This window comes from Protopterus annectens, chromosome 7.part0 (assembly GCF_019279795.1).
Source record: "Protopterus annectens isolate FY-2018-M chromosome 7.part0, PAN1.0, whole genome shotgun sequence".
Lineage (NCBI taxonomy): Eukaryota > Metazoa > Chordata > Ceratodontiformes > Protopteridae > Protopterus > Protopterus annectens.
Window position 1 is genome coordinate 313,295,133 of NC_056739.1, and position 27,219 is coordinate 313,322,351.

The 27,219-nt window shown below is 41.5% G+C and overlaps 1 protein-coding gene across 6 annotated transcripts in view; it reads left to right on the plus strand.

Annotated features, from left to right (window-relative positions):
• Positions 1 to 27,219, plus strand: part of IKBKE (inhibitor of nuclear factor kappa B kinase subunit epsilon) — an 889,499-nt gene that overhangs the window by 274,945 nt on the left and 587,335 nt on the right. For 5 of the 6 annotated variants that reach the window (XM_044076852.1, XM_044076854.1, XM_044076855.1 and 2 more), the window contains one exon: positions 20,221 to 20,361. The exons of the other annotated variant lie outside the window; for it this stretch is intronic. In XM_044076852.1, the coding sequence (XP_043932787.1) occupies positions 20,221 to 20,361 (141 nt within the window). The remainder of the gene's footprint in view (positions 1 to 20,220; positions 20,362 to 27,219) is intronic. 6 annotated transcript variants of the gene reach the window in all.

Genomic DNA, 27,219 nt, shown 5'->3' on the forward strand with positions numbered 1-27,219 from the left:
AGGTGTTTCAACTATGTCTGTTAATAAGTTTATTTTGATAATAATCATGAAGAATTTCTATGTAAATGTTGTCATGTTTGGAGCTTTTCTTCCCGGGCCTCCGCTGAAAATGGACATATATCCAGTCGGACTATCCCGGTCAACAAATGTAAAATAAAATAAAAAATAAATAAATCAAAGCTCATGCATATTTTAAAGTAAACCCTAGTGGCAGAAAAACATTGCCCATAATGTCATACCTGTCAGTAACAGCAGTGTTCCTACTTTTAGTTCTTACCACCAGTCTATTGAAGTTTGCCTTCTTTCTTTCACTTTGCACGTCTTTATTCTTTCTGCTTTCCTACCCTGTTGCATAGGTATATCCTTAAAGCTAGTCACGCCACCAACCTAATGTACCTGTATTGTTTTTGTTTTTATTCTCTTCATTTCACTTTACAGCACCATTCCCAGCTGCTTCCTCGAGCAACTGTTCTCGCATTCCTCTGTCTACAACAGTACTCTAGTTTGATTCATCACCTTCACTCAGTTTGCCTTTTGTTGTTAACACAAGTACATTAATATCTCAATCTCCACTTGTTAATTCTGTAGCCAAAATGTTGTCCCACTCTCACTGTCAAATGAATCTTTTGTGAACTCTGCAATAATACACATGTACTCCTCCATCTTGGAAGTCTACGATCAACAGTGAAAGCCCTTTCATGCACCCTAACATTTGGAAAAGAGTAGGGGAAGCTACTTGGTGCTCTGGCCACATTTCCATAGTTATTGTAAATGCCTAGGTAGCCTTAAGGACTTTGGCCTGCAAGCTGAGCAGCTCCTTATTTCAGCACTGGTCTTTGTGTAGCTGGTGAGCAAGTTTACACCGAGTTTTAGCCCATCCTGCATCTTGGTGGCCTTTGTGGTTTAGGGAGTGATGTTCTTCATGTTTCACTGTTGCAGTCATTACATTTGATTAGTCTGCTGGCAGGTTGCCCTCAGTCGGCCTGAATAACAAAGTCTTGGGTCCTGCGTCGGTTGCTGCATCCTCTTCCATGACGTCAGGTCATCAGGGGTATAAAACATGCAGCCGACGTCATTTTAATCAGTCTTTCTTGCCGCAAGGAGCCTGAAGCAGAAGCAGTTCGCAAGTGCCGGTCGGCCAACTCCTGAAATTTCCATTTTTGAGTTTCTGAACCGAAGTCTTCAAACTAAAGCGAAGTACCCCATTGGGGAAACTTTTTCTTGCTCCTTACCGATGTCAGTAAAAGTTAATAATTGTATTACCTGTGGGAAGCAAATACCTCCATAAGGATTTTCATTTGTACTGTATTCCTTGCCTAGGCCCTGACCACAACGTACCTTGCTGTCAGTTTTGTGGTAAATTTAACCAATGCACTATTAAGCGTCTGTATATTTTTGCTTCTAAATACTTTGGTTCAAGATTTAACTATCCTGAAATGTTGTTGGTTAGCAATCAGACTACCGGAATTCACAAAAAATGCAAAGAGAAAGACAGAGACAGACCGTCGAGGTCCAAAACTGATGACTAAGCTTCTCCTAAGCCAGTCGCTGGTTCACCGGTACTCAGTGAGGTGCTTTTGCAGCCCCTGATGCCCGCTACTTTTGAGTTGCAGGCCTCTACCGAGACCCATTCGGAGTTTGGTATGCAGTGAGATTCTACACGTATTGAACCCGTGGATGTCTCTCCTTGGATGGGTCCGGAGCCACTGAGCAGGCACCGGCTTCTGAGGGTGTGTTCAGGCCTAAAGATTTGTATATTAAACCTATGCCATCATCAAAAAGAAGGCCAAAACCAACTTCTATGTCTAAAAAACCGATGCATGAGCCACGTGCTCAGGCCCCTATGCCTAAAAAACAAATGATGAAAATGGCTGAGGATTTAATTACCTTGATCAGGGATTCCCAACCCCCTCCTGCTAAGAGGCATAGGCAAGGCACTGATTATGAATCTTCAGATCAGGTTTCCATTTCTTCTGATTCCTCTTCTGATCAGGAATTTTCTATTCCCCCTTATGAGGACTCTGATGCAGAAGAATCCATCCCTTCTGCTTCTCCTCCTGAGGATTTTTCTTTTGGAGAGACTTTGCATACCTTAAGGGAACATTTTCATTGGGAGAGTCAGGATTTTTCAGAATCCAAAAGGAGGCTTAGGGATTTTCTCCTCTTTTCTCAGCATAGGCCTTTGGCTATACCTCCGGTTGTAGACATTGTTGATGTTTTCTCAGAATCCAGCATGGCTCCTGATTCCCTGCCTCCGGCTCCTAGTAAGCCAGACATATTACAGGGTTCCTGACTCCCACAAGTTTCTTTTCAAAAATCCTGCTGCTGACCCTGAAACAATTTCTCAGGGTCCAAAGGCCGTTAAGGCTTCTATAGCTAAAAATCCTAACATTCTGATAGAGACTCCAGGGCGCTGGATAGATGGGGTAAGAAGGTTTATACATCTGCAACCCTGGCAATCAGGGCTTTAAATTATCAATTTCATATGCTTAAATATCAACAGTGTGTCATGGGCTTACTGAAACAGAAAATGATGTTAATTTCTGACTGTGTGGAAGAGTTATGGGATTTATTGCATTCAGCTGAACAAGTTGGAAAGCATACTTTGCAATGTGGTTTTGATTCCTTGGAGGCCTCCTGCAGGACCACCATAACTGGATCTGTGATAAGAAGGCATGCTTGGCTCAAGGAGCAAAATCTGCCTGATCATGTTAAACCTAAATTGTTGGATGCTCCTTTACAGCAGGACAGTCTGTTTTGTAATAAGGCAGAAGAAGTTTTGAAAAAGATGGAAGACAAAGCTAAATCTATGCAAACTGTAAAAGATTTCTTGCAAGTGCAGCCACCCAGGTTCAGTAGGCACTGGCCTACTAAGAATTGATCCTTTCCAGTACCCAGCAGAGCCACTCAGGTCAAACTCAGACACTCCAAAGGCTCCAGGTTTCAGTCACAAGGATCTTACAGGACAAAACAATGGGTGCCTCCACCTCCAAATCAGGAAGTAGCAAAGCACCACCCTACGTTAAACAGTCTCAATGACTTTCCTCTGCCATTTCCAAGTACTTATCTTTTGGCAGCCCCTTTGGGGGGAAAACTAGCACTTCATGCTCAAAACTGGCATCTAATTACCCTGGACAAGTGGGTCTTAAATGTAGTATCCCAGGGATACAGATTTCATTTCCACATGTTGCCAATTCCAAATGGATGGCCAGATCTGCCTCCAAATCAGTGGGCAGAGGCCCAGAAACAAGTCATGTCCCTCATGGATATGGGGGCTATTCAACTAGTACCAGAAAAGGAAAAAGGACAAGGTTTTTATTCAAGACTTTTCCTGGTACCCAGAAAAGACAAATCATGGTGTCCAATTCTGGACTTATCCATTCTAAATACTTTCCTGGACATTCCAAAATTCAAGATGCTTCAAAGCAGGCTATTTGCATTACCAGTTCTCTGCACTATCCTTTGGCTTATCTACTGTGCACAGGGTCTTCACAAAGTGCCTAGCACCAGTGATTGCATTTTGCAGACAAACATTCAAATGTATCCTTATCTGGACGATTGTCTAATTCAGACAGAAGACAAGGAAACTCTTCTACAACATCTGGCGTTTGTAAAAAGGCTTCTAACATGCCCAGGGTACACCATAAACTAAAAGAAATCACAACTGGTACCCTCTCAAATAATTACATTCCTGGGTGCAAGCTTGAATACAACTGCCCAGATGGCTTACCTAATGCCAGACAAACAAATTCAATTGATAACATACTTCAAACAAGTGGCCATAAAAACCCAGCTGTCTGCAAGACAAATTCTGCAGGCTTTGGGGTTCATGGCATCCTGCATTCTACTAATTCCATACGCAAGACTGCATATGAGGAAACTTCAATGGTACCTAAAAAGCTTATGGAGCCAACATTGTCACATCCTGGAAACAATGATTCCTCTCATTCCTTGCCTGCAACAGGAGTTCCTTTGGTGGGCAGAGGCCTGTCACCAAAACAAGGGACTGTCATTCATTCTGCCCCCTGCCACCCAAACCCTGACTACAGACTCATCAGACTATGCTTGGAGGGCCCATCTGGCAGGAAGATGCATTCCGGGCGAATGGAGCCCAAATCAAATGCACCTACATATCAACCAGAAATAAATGCTAGCTGTACAGAATGCTCTGACAGCCTTAAAGGACTTCTTTTATCCAAGACAACTACTGATAAAGACTGACAACACCGCAGTTATGTGGTACATAAACAAGCAGGGGGGTACCCACTCCTACCCCCTCTGCAGACTAGCCATGGACTTGTGGAGCACAGCCTTGACTTACCAAATACATCTACAAGCTCAATTCCTACCAGGAAAGTAAAATACTCTGGCAGACGACCTAAGCAGAAATCTTATGGACCCACACAAATGGAAACTGTCTCCACAAATCTTCAGCATGTTGACACAAAATTGGGGGAGCCCAGACATAGATCTTTTTGCACCTCCCCAAAACTAACAGACAAATTCTGTGCAAGAATTCATCTCAAAAAAGCTTGGAAAATGGATGCTCTATCCTTCAGCTGGAAAAAACTGTCAGTCTATGCCTTTCCCCCTCTGCCTCTGCTCTCCAAGGTTTTACTAAAAGTCAGACAGGAAAAAACAAAAATGATTCTGATTGCTCCAGACTGGCCTCGCCAACGCTGGTACCCACTTCTAAGGAATATGTCACACCTTCCTCCATGGTACTTGCCTCAGACTCCTCATCTATTGTCTCAGCAGAACTATCGAATTCTGCACACTCAGCTCCAAACTCTGAATCTTGCAGCATGGCTAATCAACTAATTTCAACAATCACATCTCTCAGTAAACCTGTGATGGATGTCATTTTGGAGGCTAGAAGGCCTAGTACTAGAAAATCTTACGCTGATAAATGGAAGAGATTCTGTGCCTGGAACCAAGCACAAAGAATAAACACAGCAATGCCCAATATTCCTCAGATTCTGCAATATTTAACTGAGATGCCTCACAAGGGCCTGTCGTTTTCTTCTATAAAAATCCATGCTTCTGCCATCTCGGCTCATTACAACAGAGGGCCTCCTCTCTTTTCTCATACCCTGCTAAAGCAGTACCTCGGGGGGGCAAAAATTTGAGACCTCCCAGGAGAGCACAGACTCCTGCATGGGACCTCAATTTTGTGCTGGAAAAACTGACCCTACCTCCTTTTGAACCAGCTGCTACTGCAGACATAAAATTTCTTTCCTGGAAGACGGCCTTTCTTTTAGCAGGCACTTCAGCTAGAAGGATTTGAGAACTACAGGCTCTCATGGCAGTGGAGCCTTTCATTATCTTTTATCCAGACAGGGTGGCCCTCAGGACCAATCCTTCTTTTATGCCTAAGGTGGTATCCGGTGTGGCTCTTAACCAGACCATTCATCTGCCAACCTTTTTCCCAAATCCGCAGAACAAGAGGGAGCGGATTCTGCATTCATTGGATGTACACAGACAACTAAGATTCTACTTAAACAGGACAAAATCTGTAAGAAAGTCTGAACAACTACTGGTGGCATTTGCTACAGGGGCAGAGGGGAAGGCCATCTCAAAGCAGACTATTTCAAAATGGATAAGCCATTGTATTCGTTTCTGCTACATGCACCATGGTAAGCCTGTCCCCAGGGGAATCGGATCCCATTCCACCAGGGCTGCATCTACTTCTGCAGCTTTTCTCAGTGAAGTTCCTACCAGAGACATTCTTGATGCTGCTACTTGGATCTCAGTTCATACGTTCACAAAACATTACCATTTACCTCTCTTTTCTAAATCCAGGGCAGGCTTTGCCACTGCTGTCCTGCAGGGCCTTATAGCTGATCCTAATGTTGTATAATTCCATCCTCCCATCCATAGCTTTGGGATTATACCCAAATGTAATGACTGCAACAGTGAAACACGAACATAGTACAGTTGTGTACACTTACCATAAATGTAGATATTCGAGTGTATTCACTGTTGCAGGCCGGGTTACCCACCCGCCAGCCCCCTTTCTTCTCTATTATTATACCTCTTCTTTCCTTCACTATGCTCAAAAGCCTTTGTGGTGTATTTGCTTTTTAACTGGAGGTAAATTTTTTGTGTTCTAAATTACATGTGTGTGTGTGTGTGTGTGTGTGTATGTGTATATATATATATATATATATATATATATATATATATATATATATAAATTTTTTTTTTTGCTCCCCATTTGGGAGGCACCTGACATCTGAGGCAAGAAAAACTGGATTAAAATGGCATCTGCTGCATGTTTTATACCCCTGACGTCATGGAAAAGGAGACAGCAACAAACGCAGGACCCAAGACTTTGTTATTCAGGCTGACTGAGGGCAACCTGCCAGCAGATTACCCAAATGTGATGACTGCAACAGTGAATACACTCGAACATCTACATTTATGGTAAGTGTACACAACTGTACGTTTTCTTGATTGCCTCCGCATAGGAAGTTTCATTTTGTTGAGTAGCATGCTGTTATAAGATAGATGTTGGTACTGATAGCCTGGGGGTGATTGAAAGTGTTATGTTGAAGACTGGTGTCAAGATTGTGCTTATTCCTCTCACAAGTAGGTTGTTTGTGGTAAGGGAATATGATCAGTAAGCATGAGGCAAGTACTGCACTGGAACAGGGTGATTACTTCTCATATGCTGGCAGCAGTGCAAACACTGATTGTGGCCTCGTGGTTTCCAGAATCTGGTGTACAGTGGGGAGCCAGTTACTGTACTGATAAGGAAAAAGGTGTATGATTTTTATCAAGCATCTTAGTAATGCCACAAGCAGTTACCACAGATTCAGGTAGTAATAAAAGTTGAACAGCTTTAAAGAAATTAAATTGACAAACTGGATAGTCTGCTACAGGAGGAGCAATGAGTGGGATATCAGAGTGGTTTGGATGCCGTAACTAAGTACACAAGTGCAATGAGATTGTCAACCTGGCTTGGGTGCCACAATAGCAGAATACAGTACACAGGCACAGTGAAGTGACATGGCACACTGGCTCAAATGCCAGAACAGCAGAGTATATCACTGTAGTAGATTAGCAATGCCGCAAGTATGCTGCAAAAAGAGATGAATCAACAAGCAAGCTCTGATTCTGCAACAGTAAAACATGCAAAGAGCAATAAAACAAGATAAACGACTGGCTCTAATAGCAGCACAGTGAATAAGAGCAGTAAGCAAAACCGCAATCTGGCCCAGATGCTGCATGGCAGATTGCAAAAGAGAAGTAATCTAACCACATAGCTGACTACACTTGAGGTGCAGTATAAAGATCACAGGCTTAACAGTGGTGAGTTTAACAGTTTTATAGAGAAGTCAAACTATATGAAGAGATCCTGTACTGTCTTCTCGATCTGTTTTGACTTTTGAGTAATTCACCCTTGTGGCAGTTTTCTGCTACGGAAGCTTTCTCAAGTTATTGAGCTCCTTTCCTGTCCCACAATGCACACGTCCTGCCATATGTCATGTCTCATTTGCCACCATCTGCGTCGGATATGATCCTTTAGCTCTCCATGTTTCAGATAAGGGCAGTACTTTCTTTTCCTGAATTAATTTCTCTCTAGTTCTTCCTTTTACTCAAAGTTTTCTAGTAATTTTTTATTTTTTCCTAAACCAGGACCTACCCACTAACCTTTCTCTACTTTTATACTTATTGTTGAGCTTTCTCTTTTTATATTTTTTATTACTATTTCTGTTTTATTACTGTTGTGTTTTCTGACTGTCACTTTAATACCTCCCCATCATGGAGGAGGCCAGAGGAAAACCCTTTCCTTTCTCCTGCTCCTGCTTCCAGTGCAATAAATCTATCTACTTCCCACAAGCTGTCAGCACCCAGTCTTTTGGAGCCTCTCAGTCTGAAATGCTTCATTCTATTGTCCGCAGACACTGAACTGATCTTCAAACTGAATAGGTAACTCAGGAGGGGAATCTCCAGCAGAAGGTCCTTAGAAGGAGAATCCAACAGAACCCTTGACTCCAGACTTCCATCAGCCTCCTCTGTTGGGTCCAACACAATTATTCATATATCCAGACTGTGTGACGACTGTATTAGTCAAGACCGAAATAGGCATGGGTGTTCTCCCATTACCCTGAGTTTCCAAGTAGATCAGGTTCACCTATCTACTACTGTATTTACTGCTGCTGCTTGGTGTGTCCTGTTGACAGTGCTTTTGGAGCTGAAGACTGTTGTGGTCCATTCTGTTGTCACCACTAGATCCCATCCATTTTCATCAACTTTGCATCCAACACACTTGAGCCTTATTCCGTGTTGTTTCAGGACTGACCCTTTGGTATCAGGGCTTTGGTGCTGTCTTGGGATACAAACCTGCTTGACACCATTCTCTGTGTCAGGGATTTTGATATTTACCCTGTCAGTATCCGTCTCTGTTCTGGAGCCAACTGTCATTGTGCAAGGGGGTCAGTGTCGGAGCAGTCTTCCTCCTGTCCTAGGACAGTTGGCATTGAGGACACCACAGTCCAAATCTGCTTTGGCTTTTGAGTTTTTAAGAGGAGGATCACTCTTCTGTCAGTGCAGGAAGAGAATGCACCCACAGTCTTTGCTTTTCCCTTTGACATCACTCTATCTGAGAGAGAGTCTATGTACAATTTCCTTCCCAAAGTCTTCAGGAGGTGTACACATAAGAGGAAGCAGATGATTTCCCCTAGAGAATCTTGCACCCTCCTCCAAGCACAGTCCTTGATGAAGATTTGCCCCTAGTTCTCTCCTGAATAATTTGACTTGAGGAAAATTCTAGAAATAAGTCAGAGGGGAACTTAGAATGGGATCTATATTAAAAGACCGAAGAGGTGTTTCAGTGAACACTGCTTGGTTGACACATGATGAGCAAAAGCACTAAATTGCGAACGCTCAAAACAGTGATTTCTTTCCCTGTTTTTTTCGCCTCTTTCCTTACTGTAGTGTGATCTCGGAGTTGGTATATTTAGTTAGGGGGGTGGGGGGCACAGTGTGTGTGTGTGTGTGTGTGTGTGTGTGTGTGTGTGTGTGTGTGTGTGTGTGTGTGTGTGTGTGTGCGAGCGCTAGCAGTTTCTTTCCCAGGGAAAGAAAATGCTTTTTTGAGCATTCTCGCTTTAGTGCGTTCACGCATTACGTGTCGACCAAGAGGTGTTCACTGAAACACCTCTTCAGTCTTTTAATATAGACCCGTTAGTCTGCAGACTCCTCTCTTCACCAGATGAGGAACTGTTTGAGACCTTCTGATGTGGTCTGTTCCCCGGAGTTGGATGACTGATCTAGTGCCAGAGAAGGAGTAATGGCAACTCAAAGTTGTGGAGCCAGACCCTCATAAACCAGGCAAAATTTTGCATCTGGCCAAAGGCAGACCTCAGTAGCGCTAGGGAACCCCCTTGTTTCTATTATTCTGGTGGCTGCTACCAATAAAGAACTTTCAGGTGAAAGTGTCATGGCTCATCTTTCCAGCAGAGAATCACTGATGATGGGTCACATGGGGAAGCATCTCTACACCTTGGGAAGCTTTTTCCTCTGGATGCTGTTGTTATACATGACAAGGCTGTGAAGATCTGGCAGAACATGCACTTGATACTGAGAACCTCCTACATTGGACACTAAAGTAAACTTTCAACCATGTCTGCTACCAGCCTCTCCATGAGGTCATTTTTAAATTGTTTCATTGTTTAAATCATTGTTTAAATCAGTTTGTTTGTTTTCTATTGTTTTTATATATATATATATATATATATATATATATATATATATATATATATATATTGCACTTTATTCATCTGCTTTTACTGCATTTGTGTTTCTTCCTACTTTACTACTGGGGGCATTGACTACAACTCTGATCTGTGATATATAACAATAATTATCCTTTTTCTGTGCTTTTAAACTTTTTTTTTTTGAGTGTATCTGCTTTCTTTTCTGAAAAAAAAAAAAAAATATATATATATATATATATATATATATATATATATATATACTTGCCTTTCTAAGCTAGTATAGTCCAGTTTTCAGGTTAGTGTTGAATTCAGGGCTGTGTTACAAATCTCTGCGTTTGCCCATACCTTAATTGGATAGAAGGAAGTTTCTCTGTTCACCTGTGAGAGAGGGGAGCTTTGAGCAGCCTATCTGTCGCTGGAGGAGTGGTTTCAGCCCCAAAATTAGTAGTCTATTGGCCATTTTGGGCTAATTTCTCTCTCTTTCATTTCCCTGCTGTAAATACCATATTTGCCCAGTTTTGCATGCTGGGCAGCATCGGTTAGCTAGGGTAAAACTATTCCCGGCTCCACAAAGTCTCCTCTTCAATTTTTCCCTTGGAACTAGACAAACTTTCAACGTAAGCATTCAAGCCTTTCATTTCTCAGTCCGACACTTGCTCAAAACTTATAGCAAGCACTTATAAACCCTAACACTAGACCCTCCTGTACTGTACAGAAGGACAAGTCTTTCTATTCGACCTTACCAGCCATTCAGTAAAAGAGTTCACTGTACCTATCCAGGCATGTCCAAAGGGCAGTTTCAGGTGTACTTTCCAGTCCAACTGGTGAATCTGGACATTTTGAGGCAATGTTACAACCCCCTCCTCCTACCACCAAACACTAATACATGCGAGAGATGCAGTTATACAGCCAAACTAAAGGCTAAGCACTCTCAACCCAAGACTGGATCAGACAGTCAAGAGGAGAAGGGAAATACTTGCATCACACCACCAGCCTTACATAGACCCATTAAACCAGCACCGGCAAAAAACACACACAAATACACAAAAACATACTTGGAGGCTCTAAATCAAAATCTGCAAAACCAACAGAGACCTCCAAAGCAAACATCCTCCACCCCCCAACACAAACCATCAAACACATACTTCACAAAACCAGTGTGCCATGCAATCACAGCCCTAAAGGCAAAATAACATACCCAACATACTAGTAATAGGTGACTCTATAGTCAGGCACACTGACACCCCACTCACTAAGCTGAATAAGGAGAAGGTTACTGTTGGCTTCCTGTTGGGTGCCAGGATCCGCCACATAATACAAGCACTCAGGTCACTCCAGAACAAATACAAATATGACTCTGTCATTATCCATGTTGGTGTGAATGACCTGAGCCGTACCTCCCTGGACTACATGAAGAGAGACATGGAAGAGCTCTCTGATCATGTAGCCCAGGCCGGTATGACCCTGACCGTGAGCAGCATCCTGCCCTCACCAAGAATGATACCACGGTATAAAGAAAAAATTCTCAATTTCAACAATTGGCTAAGTTTCTGGTGTCATTCAAAGGGGATCCAGTGTCTATCCGCCTGGGATGACATGCTCAACAAGCCACGCTGCTTCACTAGAGATGGCTTGCACCTGTCACCCTTAGACTTTCGAATACTTCCCAAGGCTCTTGCCACCCCCATAGTGCCTTTTTTAGGCAAGGCTCAAAAGACAAACCCACCACCGTAAATAGCACAAGTAACAAAAAAATGAGGGTAATGCTACTCAATGCCAGAAGTCTAAACCTCAAAATGCATGCACTCGAGGCACTCCTTAGTATGGAGAAAATCGATATAGGTGCAGTAACAGAAACCTGGTTTAAGGCTCCAGGGAGCCCACCAGCACTACCAGGTTACAAGTCATACCATACATTTCAGCCACAGAACCGAAATACAAAAGGCGGGGGCGTATCCATATTCATCAAGGATACCCACTCCTCCAGGTTAGTGGCACAGCACGATGCGTCAGAGATCATCCACGTGCAACTAACAATGGGCAAAACTGCAATTCAAATTGTAGCTTGCTACAGATCACCCACCATATCCCAAGACCCCCATTCTGCATTTCTGGAAACACTGGGAAACATAAAGGTCCTACCAAACACCCTGATATTGGGTGATTTCAATTACCCAAACATTAACTGGGAGAACTACTCAAGTGCTAACTCCCTTGCCAAACTTTTCCTAGAATTTATAAACTCAAATGCCCTGGTTCAACTGGTCAACACTCCCACCAGAGGTGACAACATATTGGACCTGGCCATCACCAACATGGGCGACCAGTGTTCCACACCAGAGGTCAACCCCTCGCTGGTTAGATCTGACCATAAACAAATAACTTTGGATATCCATATTCCGCCCCCTCCCCCAGACAAGAAAGCCACCATGAAAAGCTTTTCAAAAGCAAACTTCACGTTACTTAAGACCGAGGTGGAAAGTTTCAAAGCCCCCATGCTGAAGGATAACGCTGTCCAAGCTGCAAAATCCTTTACTAATGCTTTCCACGAGCAGCTACAAGAATGCATGGATCGTGACATCCCAAGCAAAACCAAGACTCACTCCTCCAAGAAAAGGAAACTAGTCTGGCGGACTCCTGTCATAAACAAGCTATACAATAGAAGGAGGAAACTAGTACAGAAAAGAGTAAAATCTCAAGAAGGGAAGACATCCCTGATCAGTATCAGCAAGAAACTACGATTCTTCATAAAATCATCCAAGGCGAGCTTTGAAAGAAAAACTGCCAAGGACTCCAAAGATAACCACAAGGCATTCTTTAGCTATGTGAAGAATCTAAGTGGCAATGCTCAGATCTGCTCAGAGTTAGTGCAGAATGGCACAAAATACACTGAACCGACCAATATCGCCAACATCCTGGCAGACAGGTTCAGCGCAAACTTCACCCCAAAAGGACCCATAACCATATCAGAAGAATGTAGAGTCCCTGAAATCACAGACACTCGGGTTAAAACAGCCCTCTCCAAAGCCAAAAACTCAGCATCAATGGGACCGGACAGTGTCCCAGGCTGCATCCTACACAAGCTCAAAGATGAACTAACCCCTCACCTAAACACACTGTTCACCCTCAGCCTCTCCACAGGCTACATACCCATAGAGTGGCGCACAGCAACAGTTATCCCACTCCACAAAGGTGGAGCCACAACAGACCCTGGGAACTATCACCCTATAAGCCTGACTAGCTTGGTCTGTAAGGCTATGGAGCGCATCATCATGGAACTCATTAACAGAGACATTGGGAACCTCCAAACACTGGACCCTACCCAGTCCGGCTTTAAGGGCAGATCATGCCTCCTAAACCTGGTGGACTTCTTTGAGACAGTTACCAAGGCTATAGATGAGGGAAAGGTGGTACACACAGCCTACCTAGACCTTGCTAAGGCCTTCGACACCATTCCCCATTCTGGTATTATAGACAAGCTCACCAGCCTGAACATAAACCCCTATGTCACAAGATGGGTTGCCAACTGGCTCACTCACAGAACCCACATGGTGACTGTTGTGGGAGCTAGGTCTGTCTCTAAACCGGTTACAAGTGGTGTTCCCCAGGGCTCAGTCCTAGGACCCCTCCTGTTCGGCATATACTTCTCAGAGGTACAGGCAAGCACAGGAGGACTATGGCTGACCAAGTTCACAGATGACTGTAAACTAGGGGCTATAATTGACTCTCTGGCTGACACAGACATCCTCCAAAAGGGTCTCACTGAGACACAGACATCCTCCAAAAGGGTCTCACTGAGACGGAAACCTGGTGGCAAAATCATGGCCTCAAGCTAAATGCCAAAAAGTGCATAGTCATCCCCTTTGGAAAAAACAAAGTACCCACAAACTACCACATAGGTGGCAGTCCCCTAAATACGGAAGACATAATAAGGGATCAGGGGACCCAAGTAGATAGTAGTCTCAACTTTGATAATCACATTGCCAAAGTGGTTAGAAAATCCTTCTATGTGGCCCACCTAATCACAAAAGGGTTTGCATCCAGATCAAAAGAGGATTTTGTGCCCCTCTACTCATCACTCATCAGACCCATCTTAGAGTACAATGCCCCATTTGGGATGTACCTTACAAGACACCTGCAACAGCTGGAAAGACCACAGAAGTACCTCACCAAGAGGATCAATGGCCTCAAACAGATGCCCTATGCAGCTCGACTGAAGAAACTCCAGTTGTAGTCTGTTGCATACCACCTACTCAGAGGTGATCTCTGCCTGACATACAAGGCCATGTCCAACCCAGAATTGATGGACATGCACCACCTAAAGAAAACCTTATCCCCTTGAGCCACACACTCTAGGGATCTAAACCTAAGCACAACAATAAATAGGATGTGCTGGAGGGGTAGATTCCTGTCCCAGAGACTTCCCATGCTTTGGAACAAGATCCCAATCTACATTAGGCAGAGCTCCTCACTAACCCTCTTCAAAAGAAACCTTGACGAGTGGATGGGAAACAGAAAGTTTACCTTGGGGATCACTTCAGTGGCTCTGCTGGACAGAGGCACAGTGAACTAATCTAAGGGGAGGGCGAAAGCCAACATTCTGGCTAGGCTTATAAATGCCTTCAGGCAGATAGCCTAGTACCCACCTATGAACCTATTTCACAGTGCAGCAAGTGGAGCAGTTTGAGCAGTGGGCACCAGCATCTCAATACACTGTCATGCCTGATTGCCTCTGACTGGTTCTAAGGTCAGAGAGAAATTGTTGAAAATTGAGCAACAGTCTTTTAGACATGATCTCCTGTGATCAGGGGTGCATTCAAACAGATGCTTCCTTGGGGCAGAGAGGATCCACTGAATTGGGCTTAGTGGATCCATTTTCTCTGAAGTCTCACAATACTCCTGAAGGCTTGCCTTACTGCCTCACTCTTGAGGCACTTAAGAATCTGCTGTCTCTTCATCCGATTCTTGGCTGGTGATCACACAAATGGGTGAAGACTATAATATTCAGGGACTACACCATTCCTTTCATAATTCCCAAATGATCATCTCTGCCACACTCAGATGTGCCACACCAACAAAAGACTGCAACAGTCCAGGAGATTTCCCAACTCCTTCAAAAAAGAGCCACTTGAGGGCCTAACAGACCAGAGTGAGTACAGTATGTATTCCAAGTTTAGTGCCAATGAAATTAAAGGATCCAGGCCCATTTTAGATTTAAGTGGCCTAAATCTTCATTTCAGAAAGACAAAATTCTTGGTCATGATGCAGTCTGCTCCATTTCTACAGGAGAATGTTGGATGTGCTCCATAGACCTTCAGGATGCAGATCTCCACATCACAATTGTGAAGCCACACACAAGGCTCTTTAAAAGCCAATCACTATCTGTTATAATCCTTGTCCATTGGTCTCACCTGAGCCCCTTGGCTGCTCACTAAGTACATTGATATAGTCACAGCCTATCTCAGATCATAAGAGTTTACAGGTGTTCTCTTATTTAGATAATTGCCTGATTGCCACTACAGCTAGAAAATCTTTTATCTTTCAAAGAGACTACTTTGTGATTGCCCTTGGACATTTCAGAAAACCTCAAAAAGTCCAAACTATAATCTAAACAGACCATGGCTTTTACTGGATGCCACGAAGGCACTGCAACAAAGATAGGAAAGTTATCAACCAGCAGATTTTTATCCTTCAGGTGCATCATTACTAAGCTTAAATAGCTCATTTCCCTCATCTTCTCTGGTGCTTCAGGTGTTTGATATAATAGCAGTTTCTGTAACTCTTAACACCACAGGCAAGGTATCCCATGAGAGTACTTCAGTGGGAACTTTGTGTAAAATGCTCTGTCTATCCACCTGTTTTCCTGTATTTAACTCCTTAGTTTGCAGATACTGTTATGGTGGATTTGGTCACCCTTGGTTCCTCCAATGGTGTCAGTTTTGCTCCATCAGCTACTGTCAACATGGATGCATACTGTCTGGGGTGATGGGGTATTACATGGGGGAGAACTGTCCAAGCAACATGTTTGCAGCAGAAGGCCCTTCACATACATGCCCTGGAGAAGAGGATGGCTCTTCACGACCACTTTCCTCAGGTGTTATCTCTGTTCACTTAGACAACACATCAGTGGTGTGTTACATAAGCAAGCGGGGGGACCTGATCTTGTCCACCTTGCAGATAGGATTTGGTGGTGGGACAATGGATGAGGTCTTCAAAGAGCTTTCAATAGCAACAAATCTCAGGACTGAACAATCTTTTAGCAGGCAGGCTCCGTCTTTGAATTTTCATGCCTCTTGAGTTGTCTGTCAGTCCAGTAGTAGCACAAACAATGTTTTTACTACTAGGGCAAGCCTTGCAATTCCTTTGCCTCCCTGGCAGCGACTTTGCTCTTATCCCTCCACAGAGATAGACACTTGGGTATGCTTTTCCCATCTTTTGCCAAATGGCTTTTATATGTTCCTGACACTTGTTATGATGATTCTGCACAAAGATTCTCTGTGCAAGGCCTCTGTCATCTTCTTAGCCCAATCAAATTTGGCTCCCTATGCTTTGGCCTCTTCTTGGGAAGCATCCCTGAATATTGGATCCCCATTCAGATATTCTCAGCCTTCTGGCAAGCCTCATTCCAGAGATCAGCTCACTCAAACTAGGCACATTGTTTCTCCAGTTTCAATGAGGGCCAGTGATTAATATGTCTCCCTTAGGGTCCTTGAAGGGATTCTTTTGGCCTTTAAAGATACCTTCAGCTTTTATCAACTTTCTTGACTCCAGCACTAGCTACTGCACTTTCAATATTCAGCTGATGGCAACATCCAATTATCAGTGATGGTTTGTCTACTACTTCAACCTACCAAAATGCTTGTATAGCATTTCTAAAGGGAACATTTCTTCATTGTCTCTTCTCTGCCATAGGATTTAAATTTTGATTTACAAATTCTTAATCTTACTTTGAACTACCTTTTTCAGTCTAAACTATCTTACTAAAATTCTGGTCTTTGCTGCTATTATTTCAGCAAGGATATTGACTACATGCCCTTTTCTGTAAGCCCCTGTACTTCGTTTTCCATAGAGACACTTTCGTTGAGACTTGACCCTTTTTGTTTCCAAGTGAGTCAGTTCTGAACCCAAATATTCACTTACCAGTCTCTTTTTTTTCCTAATTATAACAAAAGAGGACTAACTTCATACTTTGTGCATTCACATAAGGCTTTATTTTTACCTTCACTGTACCAAAGAATTCTGTAAGGATAATTACCTGTTTCTCCTTTTCTACTGCCAGGTTAGGATCCAAGACATCCAAAGTCACTCTTCTGTATGGCTATCTGTATTGCCCACACTTAGTCTAATAACTCCCTTGAATTGAAACTTAAGGCTTATTCTGAGTTTAGTTATTTCCATGGCTGCCTTCAAAAACTTCTCCATAGATAGCTGTGCTACAACACCATTCTAGAGTGCATGCTTTTGTGAAGTACTGTAGATTGGATCTTCTTTCCAAAATCTGGGTTTTCTTTTAGTTATGCCACTCTCAAAAATGTACCATTATGGTGCCACCCAGGATGTGAAGTAGCTGGGGATAAATTGAGGCAGACAAAGGGACAATAACCGTTCTTACCATAATTCTGGATCCTTACTGCTCCATTATGTGAACTGTGACAGACCCTCCCATCATCCCCCATCCAGACTTTCATTTGCTTATCTCTGGATAGACCTAAGCCCAAAGTATGTTCTGCAGTCTTTTGCTTATTTATGCAAGCCATATAGATGTCAAATTCAGGTAGAAGGATGGGGAGCCATGGGTGCATTGTGGAGAAGAGAGGACGTAGAGAAATGGAGTGTGTTTTTAACTCATTCAATCCAGTACAGCTCTTTTGAGCATGTACCTTTAACTCCCAGTAGGCGTGGCTTGACCCGTTAAAAAATGAAGATAGCTTGCAGTTCTAACAAATACTCATTGACAGAGGTCAAATATCAATGCTGTTGTGTTTGCCATCATGTATGCTTCAAGATAAAATATTTTGATACCTTGTATGTAGCACAGTTTTGGTATTAATGCAAATATGAAAATGTAATATTTGACGCCTAGCGGAACAGTAAGAGGTAAGTGCAGAAACGCCTGATGGAGCACTCGGCTGCAGAAAGTTGGCTTGGATCCCCTAAAAGGATGAATTACCCTCAAACTGAAGTGGATAGAGTGGTACATAGTACGGACCCAGCGTTATGGTAACTTCTGTTTTTAAAACCTTGATAGTCTGTCCTTGTTACCAGCGATTTATTTGAGATGTGTGAAAAGTCAGTAGTGTTAGTTCAAAGTAGTAGTATTCATCTGTGTGCAGCTACATGCAACTGTATGTGACAGCTACAGTGACTAAGTGGTCTGTGTTCTGGGAGAGCGGTCAATTTTCACCATTAAGTAGGAATGTCATCTGGATGGACATAACCTCCTTAGAGTTATTGCAGCACTAGATGGTGAGCACTTACAGCTTTCCTAACTTGTGGAAAAGCAGAAACCTGCTTGATAAAGCACTGTATTTCTAGGTTGTGAGATCAGTTTTGAAGCCATTTTCAGCAGTTCAGTTCAGATGTTTGCCTAGTCATAGCCCAAACTTCAGTAGAGTTGTGCAGTCTGTTGACAGCTGAGAGCACACAAGCCATTAAAAAGCACACTTCTATGTGATTGATAGTTAGGGAATATGGGATGGTACTGCTATTTCTAGGTGAAATTTCTAAGAGGTTTAAACTAGTTTAAAATGTGGAAAATCACACCAGCATGATAATTCTTAAAATCATTTGTAGTATACTCTCTAGGTAAAATAAATACGTCATTTTTCAGATGTGGTGGGATAGATTTTGAAGTAGTCTAAGCAGTTTAGTTTACATGTGTTTTCTGTTCACAACCCAGCACAGTAGAGTTGTCCCTAATTATTGCAGCTTCACAGCCCAGCCCTAGTTGCCCTTTAGTTCAGAATACTGCAACAGTGAAATAGAAGGACATAGTACAGTTGTGTAAAATCTTACTGTAATGACAGATGTCCTCTTCACTGTTGCAGTATTCACCCTCTCCCTCCACTCCCCTGGTACATATCTGTTCTGAATGTACTGATTACAACTCTGTTCCTTGGACTGGTGTTCCTACTGGGGCTCTCATCCATGCTGTGACCTATTTGCTTCCCTGATCAAGACCTTTTTCCTCCCCTAGGAGGGCATCCTAGAGAGGCTGTTACATAGAAAGTCTTCAGAATTGGTAGGCATATTCTTCATTTCCCTTTATCCAGAACTTCATTCGGACAGCCACAGTAGGCAAGTCCAAGGTCATTCTTGTAGCTCCATATTAACCTCAACAGGTTTGTTTCCCAGTGATATAGTTTCATGTTTTGGAGAAAGCTTTGCATTTGATGTCTTCAGAAGAATTCAGACTTGTATTGAAGGCCTCACCTAGGCCTTGTTTCCTTAATTTTAACCACATAAATGATCCAAGTACAGTGATGGGTCTCCCCCATGCTGAGCTTCTCTTGCATACAGCCATCCTACTGATCACTCAAGAATCCCTGTTTTTGGCAGTGACACCCCTTGTGTAGTCTGTTACCTGGCTGGTTCTCTCCTTTCCATGGAAGGAAGCCTTAAGGACTAAGTTTTGGGTGTTTCTATGGGTGGAAGATTGAAAGTGTGGTACAAAATCATAGTATTGTTGAATTGCCTGATTTCCCACAGGCAATAATACTTATTTATTTATTTTACATTTGTTGACCGGGCTAGCCTAACTGGATATATGTCCATTTTCAGTAGAGGCCTGGGGAGAAAAGCTCCAGGAAACAGCATACAATTTAACAAAAATAGCATAGAGACAGTCTTATGCAGCAATAATTATAACATAAAAAACAGTTTTAAACAGCTGTACTTATAACAGAAAGTGTAAGCTAAAGAAATTGGTAAAGAAAATGATAAAATATAGAAGAATAAAATTTTATTTTTTTTTTAATAAGGTACTCTAATACCTTCTCTCTCATACCACATCTCACATTGTACATGCAGATGAAAGACGTTATTCGCACCCTTTTGGTGTTTTGAAGAGCAATACTTTTCATGTTATGGAGCATACACAGGAATCGGCCTTTGCCTTCTATTTGGATACTGAGTTGGCCTTTGACTGCATAATTACATTACATTATCTCAACACAATTACCTGCCTCAGCATCTGTTAATATTCCTAGGATATTGGCAGAGTGTAAAATCTTCAGTGTTGTATGTGATGACCCATTTTCTCTACCAACAGGCCAATGTATTTTAAATGCTTGTGTGGATGTTTAATAAACACTCTTGCACATACCTGAATAATTGAGCAGTGGTACAGGATACTAGATTTAATTGGAGTGGCTATTTTCATATCCCGCTAGAAAAACTTGGTTTTCTTTTTAATGTATTAAATGTGCTGTGTAAGCTTACATGCAAGAAATTCCTGTGGTTGGATAGCACAGTAAGTCATGCTGTTTCTGTTTTATAGAAAAGTGGGGATCTGGTAGCTGTGAAGGTATTTAACAATGTGAGCTACATGCGTCCTCTAGAAGTTCAGATGCGCGAGTTTGAGATGCTGAAGAAACTAAATCACAAAAATATTGTGAAGCTGTTTGCAGTGGAAGAAATGGTATGTTTTGAGTTTTTCATTTTGTATTCTCTACATGGCTGTAGGTTGTTTTGTTTTTGTATTTGCTTCATAAAAATGTGATTTGCAGACAGTCTTGAGAACAATGAAGTAATCTTTTAAACTAATCAGGCAGCCAGTGTGTGTAGCAGACTGTGTTCAAAGTAGTGTTGAAAAGTGTGTTTGTGTATAATATGGTAATGTTTTAGGACTACAGGGCACAATTCTGCCATTTGTGATTACAGAGTAAGAATATTTTCCACTATTAGTCAGGTTACAAGCAGTAACATACCCTTTGACCTTCAGACATTTAGAATTAATATAAAGGCTCTTAAAGTAGGTACAAGCAGTCCTAAATCTGGACAATTAATGTAGTCTGTGTACTGAATAGCATTCATTTGACTAAAGTATCATTCTGGGATAATACTAAAAGAGAAGTTCATTCCTCCAATGGCCTGTTATTGGATTACATAGCTTTACTTCCAAAAAGGCTACAGCAACACCAACCTCCAGTTATGAGCGAATGCAGCGCCAGTAATGTTGCAGTAAAGACCTGCTCTGGCTGTAGATGAGACTGCCATTCACACCATTGTGTTACTGTTCCCATGCTGCCATTGTCACCATTGTGTTACTGTTCCCATGCTGCCATTGTCATCATGCTGCCCTCGCATCACACTGACAGTTTCATTCAAGCATTACAGCTCTTCTATCATGTCTGCTTAACATGCAGTAGTGGGTTTGAGATTCATTCTGTCTTCTGCTAGGTCTGCATATTGAGCGGAATCTGGAAGGTGGTTATTCATGGTCACATCTGGAATCAAGATGTTACTACACCTGTATGAAGAAGACTAGAAACAGTGGAGTCAAGAAATCATTGGGATCAGTCAGGGAGTTCAAACTTGGTGGTGCTGGTTTATAATTGGATGTGGTGCCAGTGGAGTTTTTTTTTTTTTTTTTTTTCTCAGTTGCAGTAACCCACCTTTGATGATCTGAGGTTGTTCATTGAGGGGAGGATTGGTGCATTTTTTCTTTACTACAGAAGTAAATTTCCTGTTTGTCAGAGTTACATTACAGACTGCTACAGCTACACTTTGTGAAACCAGGCAACACAGGAGCACCCAGGTGAGTGAGAAAGAGATCACATTTGTGCACAACTTTCTCCTTACTTTGCAAAACTTCCCTAATTTTTGCCTTATTTCTATCCTATCCCTGGTTAAGTTTTTTGACAAATTAGTCCGTCATTAATGCCTACCTTATTTTTCTATAACAGACATTTAATACTTATTTTTCCAAAAATTGTGCGTTGAGGCAAAAACTGTACTGTTAACTTTGAAGTGAATTACAGTAATATATATATAAAAAAATAATTCCTGACATTTTGTTTTTTGTCCACCCACTTTGATTTTTTTTGGTTTGACCAGAATACTTGAATAAAGAACTTGAAAGGTATGCTTAAATACTTTTTGAGCACTCTTAATTGGCCATAGGCAGGCATGTGCATATATGGTATGAAAGAGTGACCACAGCAAGGCTAGTTGCTCAGCAGTATGAGCACTAGGTGATGGTCACTGAAGTGACACCTTGACCACTGACCTATTGCCTTTAATTTTTGTGTGTGTGAAATGCAGTAAGTGCATGATTTGGTTTTATGTATATATTTTATCTATATTGTAGATGGGGATGGTGGGGTCTGTTAATTGTAGCCTGTTGAGTCTTCAATAAATATAATAGCCTTTGAGTTAAATATTTAACTTTGTATAATCTTTAATGATACTTGACAAACTAGGGGTCAGTGTCCTTCATTCAGGCCATTAACATTTCTTGTTTTGAGTAAAGACCTCTGAGAAAAAAAGTCCATCCCTCAACTCAATGTAAAGTTTTTAGAGACCAAAAAATATAAGCAAAAACTTAAAAGTGGACCCCGAAGCCCAATATGTTGAGGAGGAAAACGTTTGATTTAAGGTTTTAGCTACTATGATTGATTTATGCAATTTGCTTTAGTTTAGCTGTTTTTGCTATCTCTTGCATGTTTATTTTGTTTATTCACTCATTTTAAGCTTGCAGCAGTGAATTTGGATATGGTTTCCTGTTTTAAGCACGTGGTTAGCATTTTCTGGGTTTTTGGCCATGTATTTTGTAACTATGATATCTTAAAGCATACAAAGAAACGGGTTAACGGCAATAGATATGATAAGGGAAATGGCACCGAAACCAAAGTGTGGTTTTAACTGAACTGATATTTCGGTCTTCTCCGAACTGATATTTTTGGATTATTAGGTTTTATATCATCAGTAGAGACTCCGGTTTGGTTTGCTATGACATCTTAAACTCAACAAAAAGGCATCAGCAGCAGTCTTGGCAACTGACAGAAATAAACTCAGACGAATCCTCAACCAATAACTTTTTTAGCACTTTTGTCCAAGTAGTAACCATGGACTTCTTTAGAATTCTCTTAAGTCCATGGTTACTGTTTGAACAAAAGCACTAAAATAAACTTATTGGTTGGAGATTTTTCTGTGAGTTTAGTTTTACCAGTTGCTGAGGTTGCCATTGGCTCCCTTTTGTTGTTTGAGTTGTTGTTTTAGCATCTGTACCTGGTATCTGTGTTTCTAGTTTAACAGTGACAATCTGAAATGTTTTTATAGCACTACATGCCTTCTGGCAGGGGAGTTTGATGGAGTTGTGGCTGTTAAGAACCTGACAAACACTTTCTGGGATGTCCTGCATTAGAAATATGAAAAGTCATTAAGGATACTAGGATGTCCAACAGAAATATTAATTCTGGTTTGTTTTCATATTTACATTTATAGATTCATAACTGGGAGCTACATGTTGAGGAGGGTGGTGTGGCATCACAATGAGAGAGAGAGAAAAATGCACTGAATCCACTTAGTAGTACACTATACTTAGATGCATTGTTGGTTCGCCCATAACTGTGATTATAATCTTTATAATGTTCAGTACTATTTCCAAAACCAAGTAAGTATTACATGGCATCATTTGCATTTTTAGATGGTTTGAAGACTGATTGTATATTTTGAGATTTAATGTAATTTATGTTGAATTATGCAAATAAGCATACTTTCATTTCTATACATATGTCAAATAATTTTCAAAACACACAAATATTTGTTTAATTTTGTGCACTCACACCTAACAAAGAATACCCACACTAACAACTATTAGCCCCATATTGGGGGGAAAAAGCCAGAAAATGCAGAAGATGAGCAAATATTGATCATTGTATTTCTCCTTTAAAGTTTTTTGCAGGGGAGAAAAGCCCCTCCATACTACCTGAACGTGTATGTACCCACTCTGAGATGACCATTTTGGACTTGGTGTATGGAAGTCTGTTCTTTTGACTCTTCATTCTCCATATTGCTGTAAAACCCAGCATTTCAAATGGTTACCACAACAATCACATTATACTATTTCTAATGTATACTGTTGAAACCTACTCCTCCTGATAATACACCGCTATGCACAATACTTCTAGTGGGTGGCTTAGGTGATGTCAGAATCAGCACCCTCTCCACTATACACACAGCTGTGTACTTAGTTTCCAAACCATTAAAACTGCTATCTAAACTTTTATTTCCTACTTCACTTCCCAGTTTCCCTTGTCAATAGCAGCACAAATAACCACTTACTCATTCAACACTGACATCACCCTAAACATCACCCCCTTCTACCTTTACTTTACCACACTTCATTCACCTCTGCTACTTTCTCACTCGTACATTCAACATACCATAAAAGCACATACTTGTTAGTTTTTCCATTTTAAATCCTCCCGATGCTACTAAAATCCCTCTACAAATTGTATCAGTCATTATTGTACTTCTCCAAAGTAGAATTGAATGTAATTCCAGTCATGCTTCTTTCCTGCTTCCTAATGATTACCCAAAATATACATAACAAGATTGACCAAATGTCTTTATCATAACAAAGCTCTGACATTTCAGTAATTACAACAACCTGGGTCAGAAACGAAAATTCTGCCTGTGCACCATCTCTTACTGAATTATGTTTACAACCTTGACACTAGGCTAGGAAAAAAAAGAATGGGAGACGAACCCACCACCTGTACAAATCTTGCGTATATATCCCTGGCCAGTTCAATAAGATCCATCACCAAACTGGCTTTTAAACAATGTACATACCAATAACGCACCGTCTCTGCACATAGCAGTAGCCTGTTCCCCCTCCAGCAACTGTTGATAGATTTAAAAAAAAAATAAATCAAGCACGGACAGCCTGTTTGTACTTTTTAGAATAAAAGAATCAACAAAACAAAGCAAAGATGGTATTTGCCGTGTTTGGAACCTCTGTGGTTGTTTTTGCTGCTACTATCCTTTTCCTTTGTGGTTCCTTTATCAGAAACGAGGTCTCTGTTGTATCCCATATTCTAGTTTGTTTGTTTCCTCGTTTTGAGCATGGCAGAAGGCAGCATTGGACTGGAAGATACTGCCTTTTTTTCTACAAGTGCTGTGTCTAACAGATCTGTTTTTAATTGTTTTAATGCACTTTTGCAAAAACAAAACAATCCACTGCTGAATGGAACAGTGACTATACCATCTACGAGTGCTATCCCAGACCTGAATAGGTCAGAGACATTTGTTAGAGATTATCGCTCTTTGGAGAATGCCATGTACAAATACAAGCGTTTGCAGTGGTAACGCTTTCATCTGGAAGCTTCTCTAAATCTATAAATAGCACCAAGAGGGCTCAGGGTTTTAACAATGCCTTCTTATGGCACAACCTACCCTGAACTTTTAAGGCGTTGGCAACTGCTTAACTTAGAATGCAGTGCAAGATATATGCAGCTGCTGATGGACTTTTTTAGGCCTGAAGAGGCTGAGTTACATAAGCAGATAGAAGCAATGCAGAATAACAACTTTGATACATACTCTGTGGATATTATTGGCGATAAGCTGGATGTTCTTTTTGAGAATATCTCTGCATATGACAAGAGACTTGCAAATGTCAAAGCCAAGAAGATTCAAAGGGATAAATCTGACTTTGCAAACGGCAATGTTTTCTCTTGATCCAGAGAGAGACCAGCAATTCATTCATCTTCACAACATGTCATAGGAAGTGGGCGGATGCCTGAGACAGCTCGCACAGTTGTCTCAGGACCTGCACACTCACAACACCCATCTCACAGTCCCATTGCTACAGGGAGTGTATCAAGTTTGATGTCTGAACTCAGTACTAGTAGTAGTACTACAATTAATGTAGTGAATAATACAGATACTACTGTAGCTGCCCCTACAAACAATGAAGCTCCTGTTAGAAACAGGCACTTACACCTCAGAACAATTCTCTGAGGAATATGAGAGTTTCGGCTGTATCCAGTACAGCTGAAGCACCTTTTTTATTGAAGGATCCGCTACCGATATGAGGCAGATCCAGGAATCGGTACAGGAATCCCAGGATTCGGCGCCTCTAGAGTGAAAAAGATGTATCGAGAAACGGAAAGAGAATGAAGCAGGTCTTGATTAATATTTCATCTGCTGAGCTGACTAGAACACAGATCTCTGTTTTAAACAAAGGGCTAACATTTGTTCCAGCCCAAAGAGCTGTCTTGACTGATGTTTTATGTGACCTTAAGATGTTTGGTAGAACCCTTACCCTCAAAACTATATTTAAAAACAGTACAGGGAATGAAAATAATTTAAAAAAGCCAAGCACGTTTGTACCTCTTACTAATCCTACTGTAGAGTTGTTCATAGACGTATGTGAAAAGCAGTTAAGACAGAAATTTACTGGTAAACAGAATGATTGTTTTTTCAATATGACATATCTTGAAAGGCAGGCCCTGTTTGAGTTAAAAAAATATGAAGAGCATTGAGTTAAGACCAGCCGACAAAGGGGGGGAGGCATAGTTGTAGGATATTTATACCATGTCCCTCCATTAATATTCCAAAACGTGCACGCTGATTGGTCAACGTGCACGTTGTAAATCGACTTATACTAATGGAAAAAGGTCCGGTCGCCTGGACTTTTTCCATTAGTATAAGTCTTTTTTAAAACACTGTCTCGCTATGTTAAAGGAGTTTAACATAGCGAGACAGCTTTAAAAAAGCAATGGAGAATCTCCGTTGCCTTTTTAAAACTGTCTCGCAATGTTAAACTCCTTTAACATAGCGAGACAGTGTGTAAAAAGCAACGGAGATCTTGCTTTCTCCGTTGCTTTTTTCAAAACTGTCTCGCTATGTTAAATGGGTTTAACATAGCGAGACAGCTTTAAAATACGCAACGGAGATTCTCCGTTGCTTTTTTTAAAGCTGTCTCGCTATGTTAAACCCATTTAACATAGCGAAACAGTAAAAAGCAACAGAGATCTTGCTTTCTCCGTTGCTTTTTCCCACAGCTCTGATGTACTGCGTAGGCATACGCATGCGCAGTACATCAGAACTGCCACAGAATACCAGACAGCTGTGGAAGGGCAGCAAGGAGGCATTATACAATGCCATTATTTAAGAAAAGTAATTATTTTTTTTCTTAATGTCATTGTATAATAGCAATAACCCACTTCTGAGTGTGGGTAATGCTGGATTTACCCACAGTTGGCTTTGTTTGGCCACTCGGGCTTTGCCCTCATGACCAAACCACGCCAACCATGGGTAAATCCAGCATTACCCACACCCAGGCGTGGGTTATTGCTATAGTATCTATCTATGATGGAATTATTGGGAGAGATTGACACACATATTTCTTTGTCAGCAGTGGTACAGAAAGGAATCATTGAAAAAGTGGAATTTTTGATCTTTGACCTTTTATTGACTGGTTTAATCTCAGAACCATTGTTTGATTATTTTAAGGTAGAAAATCCCACTATTCCCATATTATATGGCC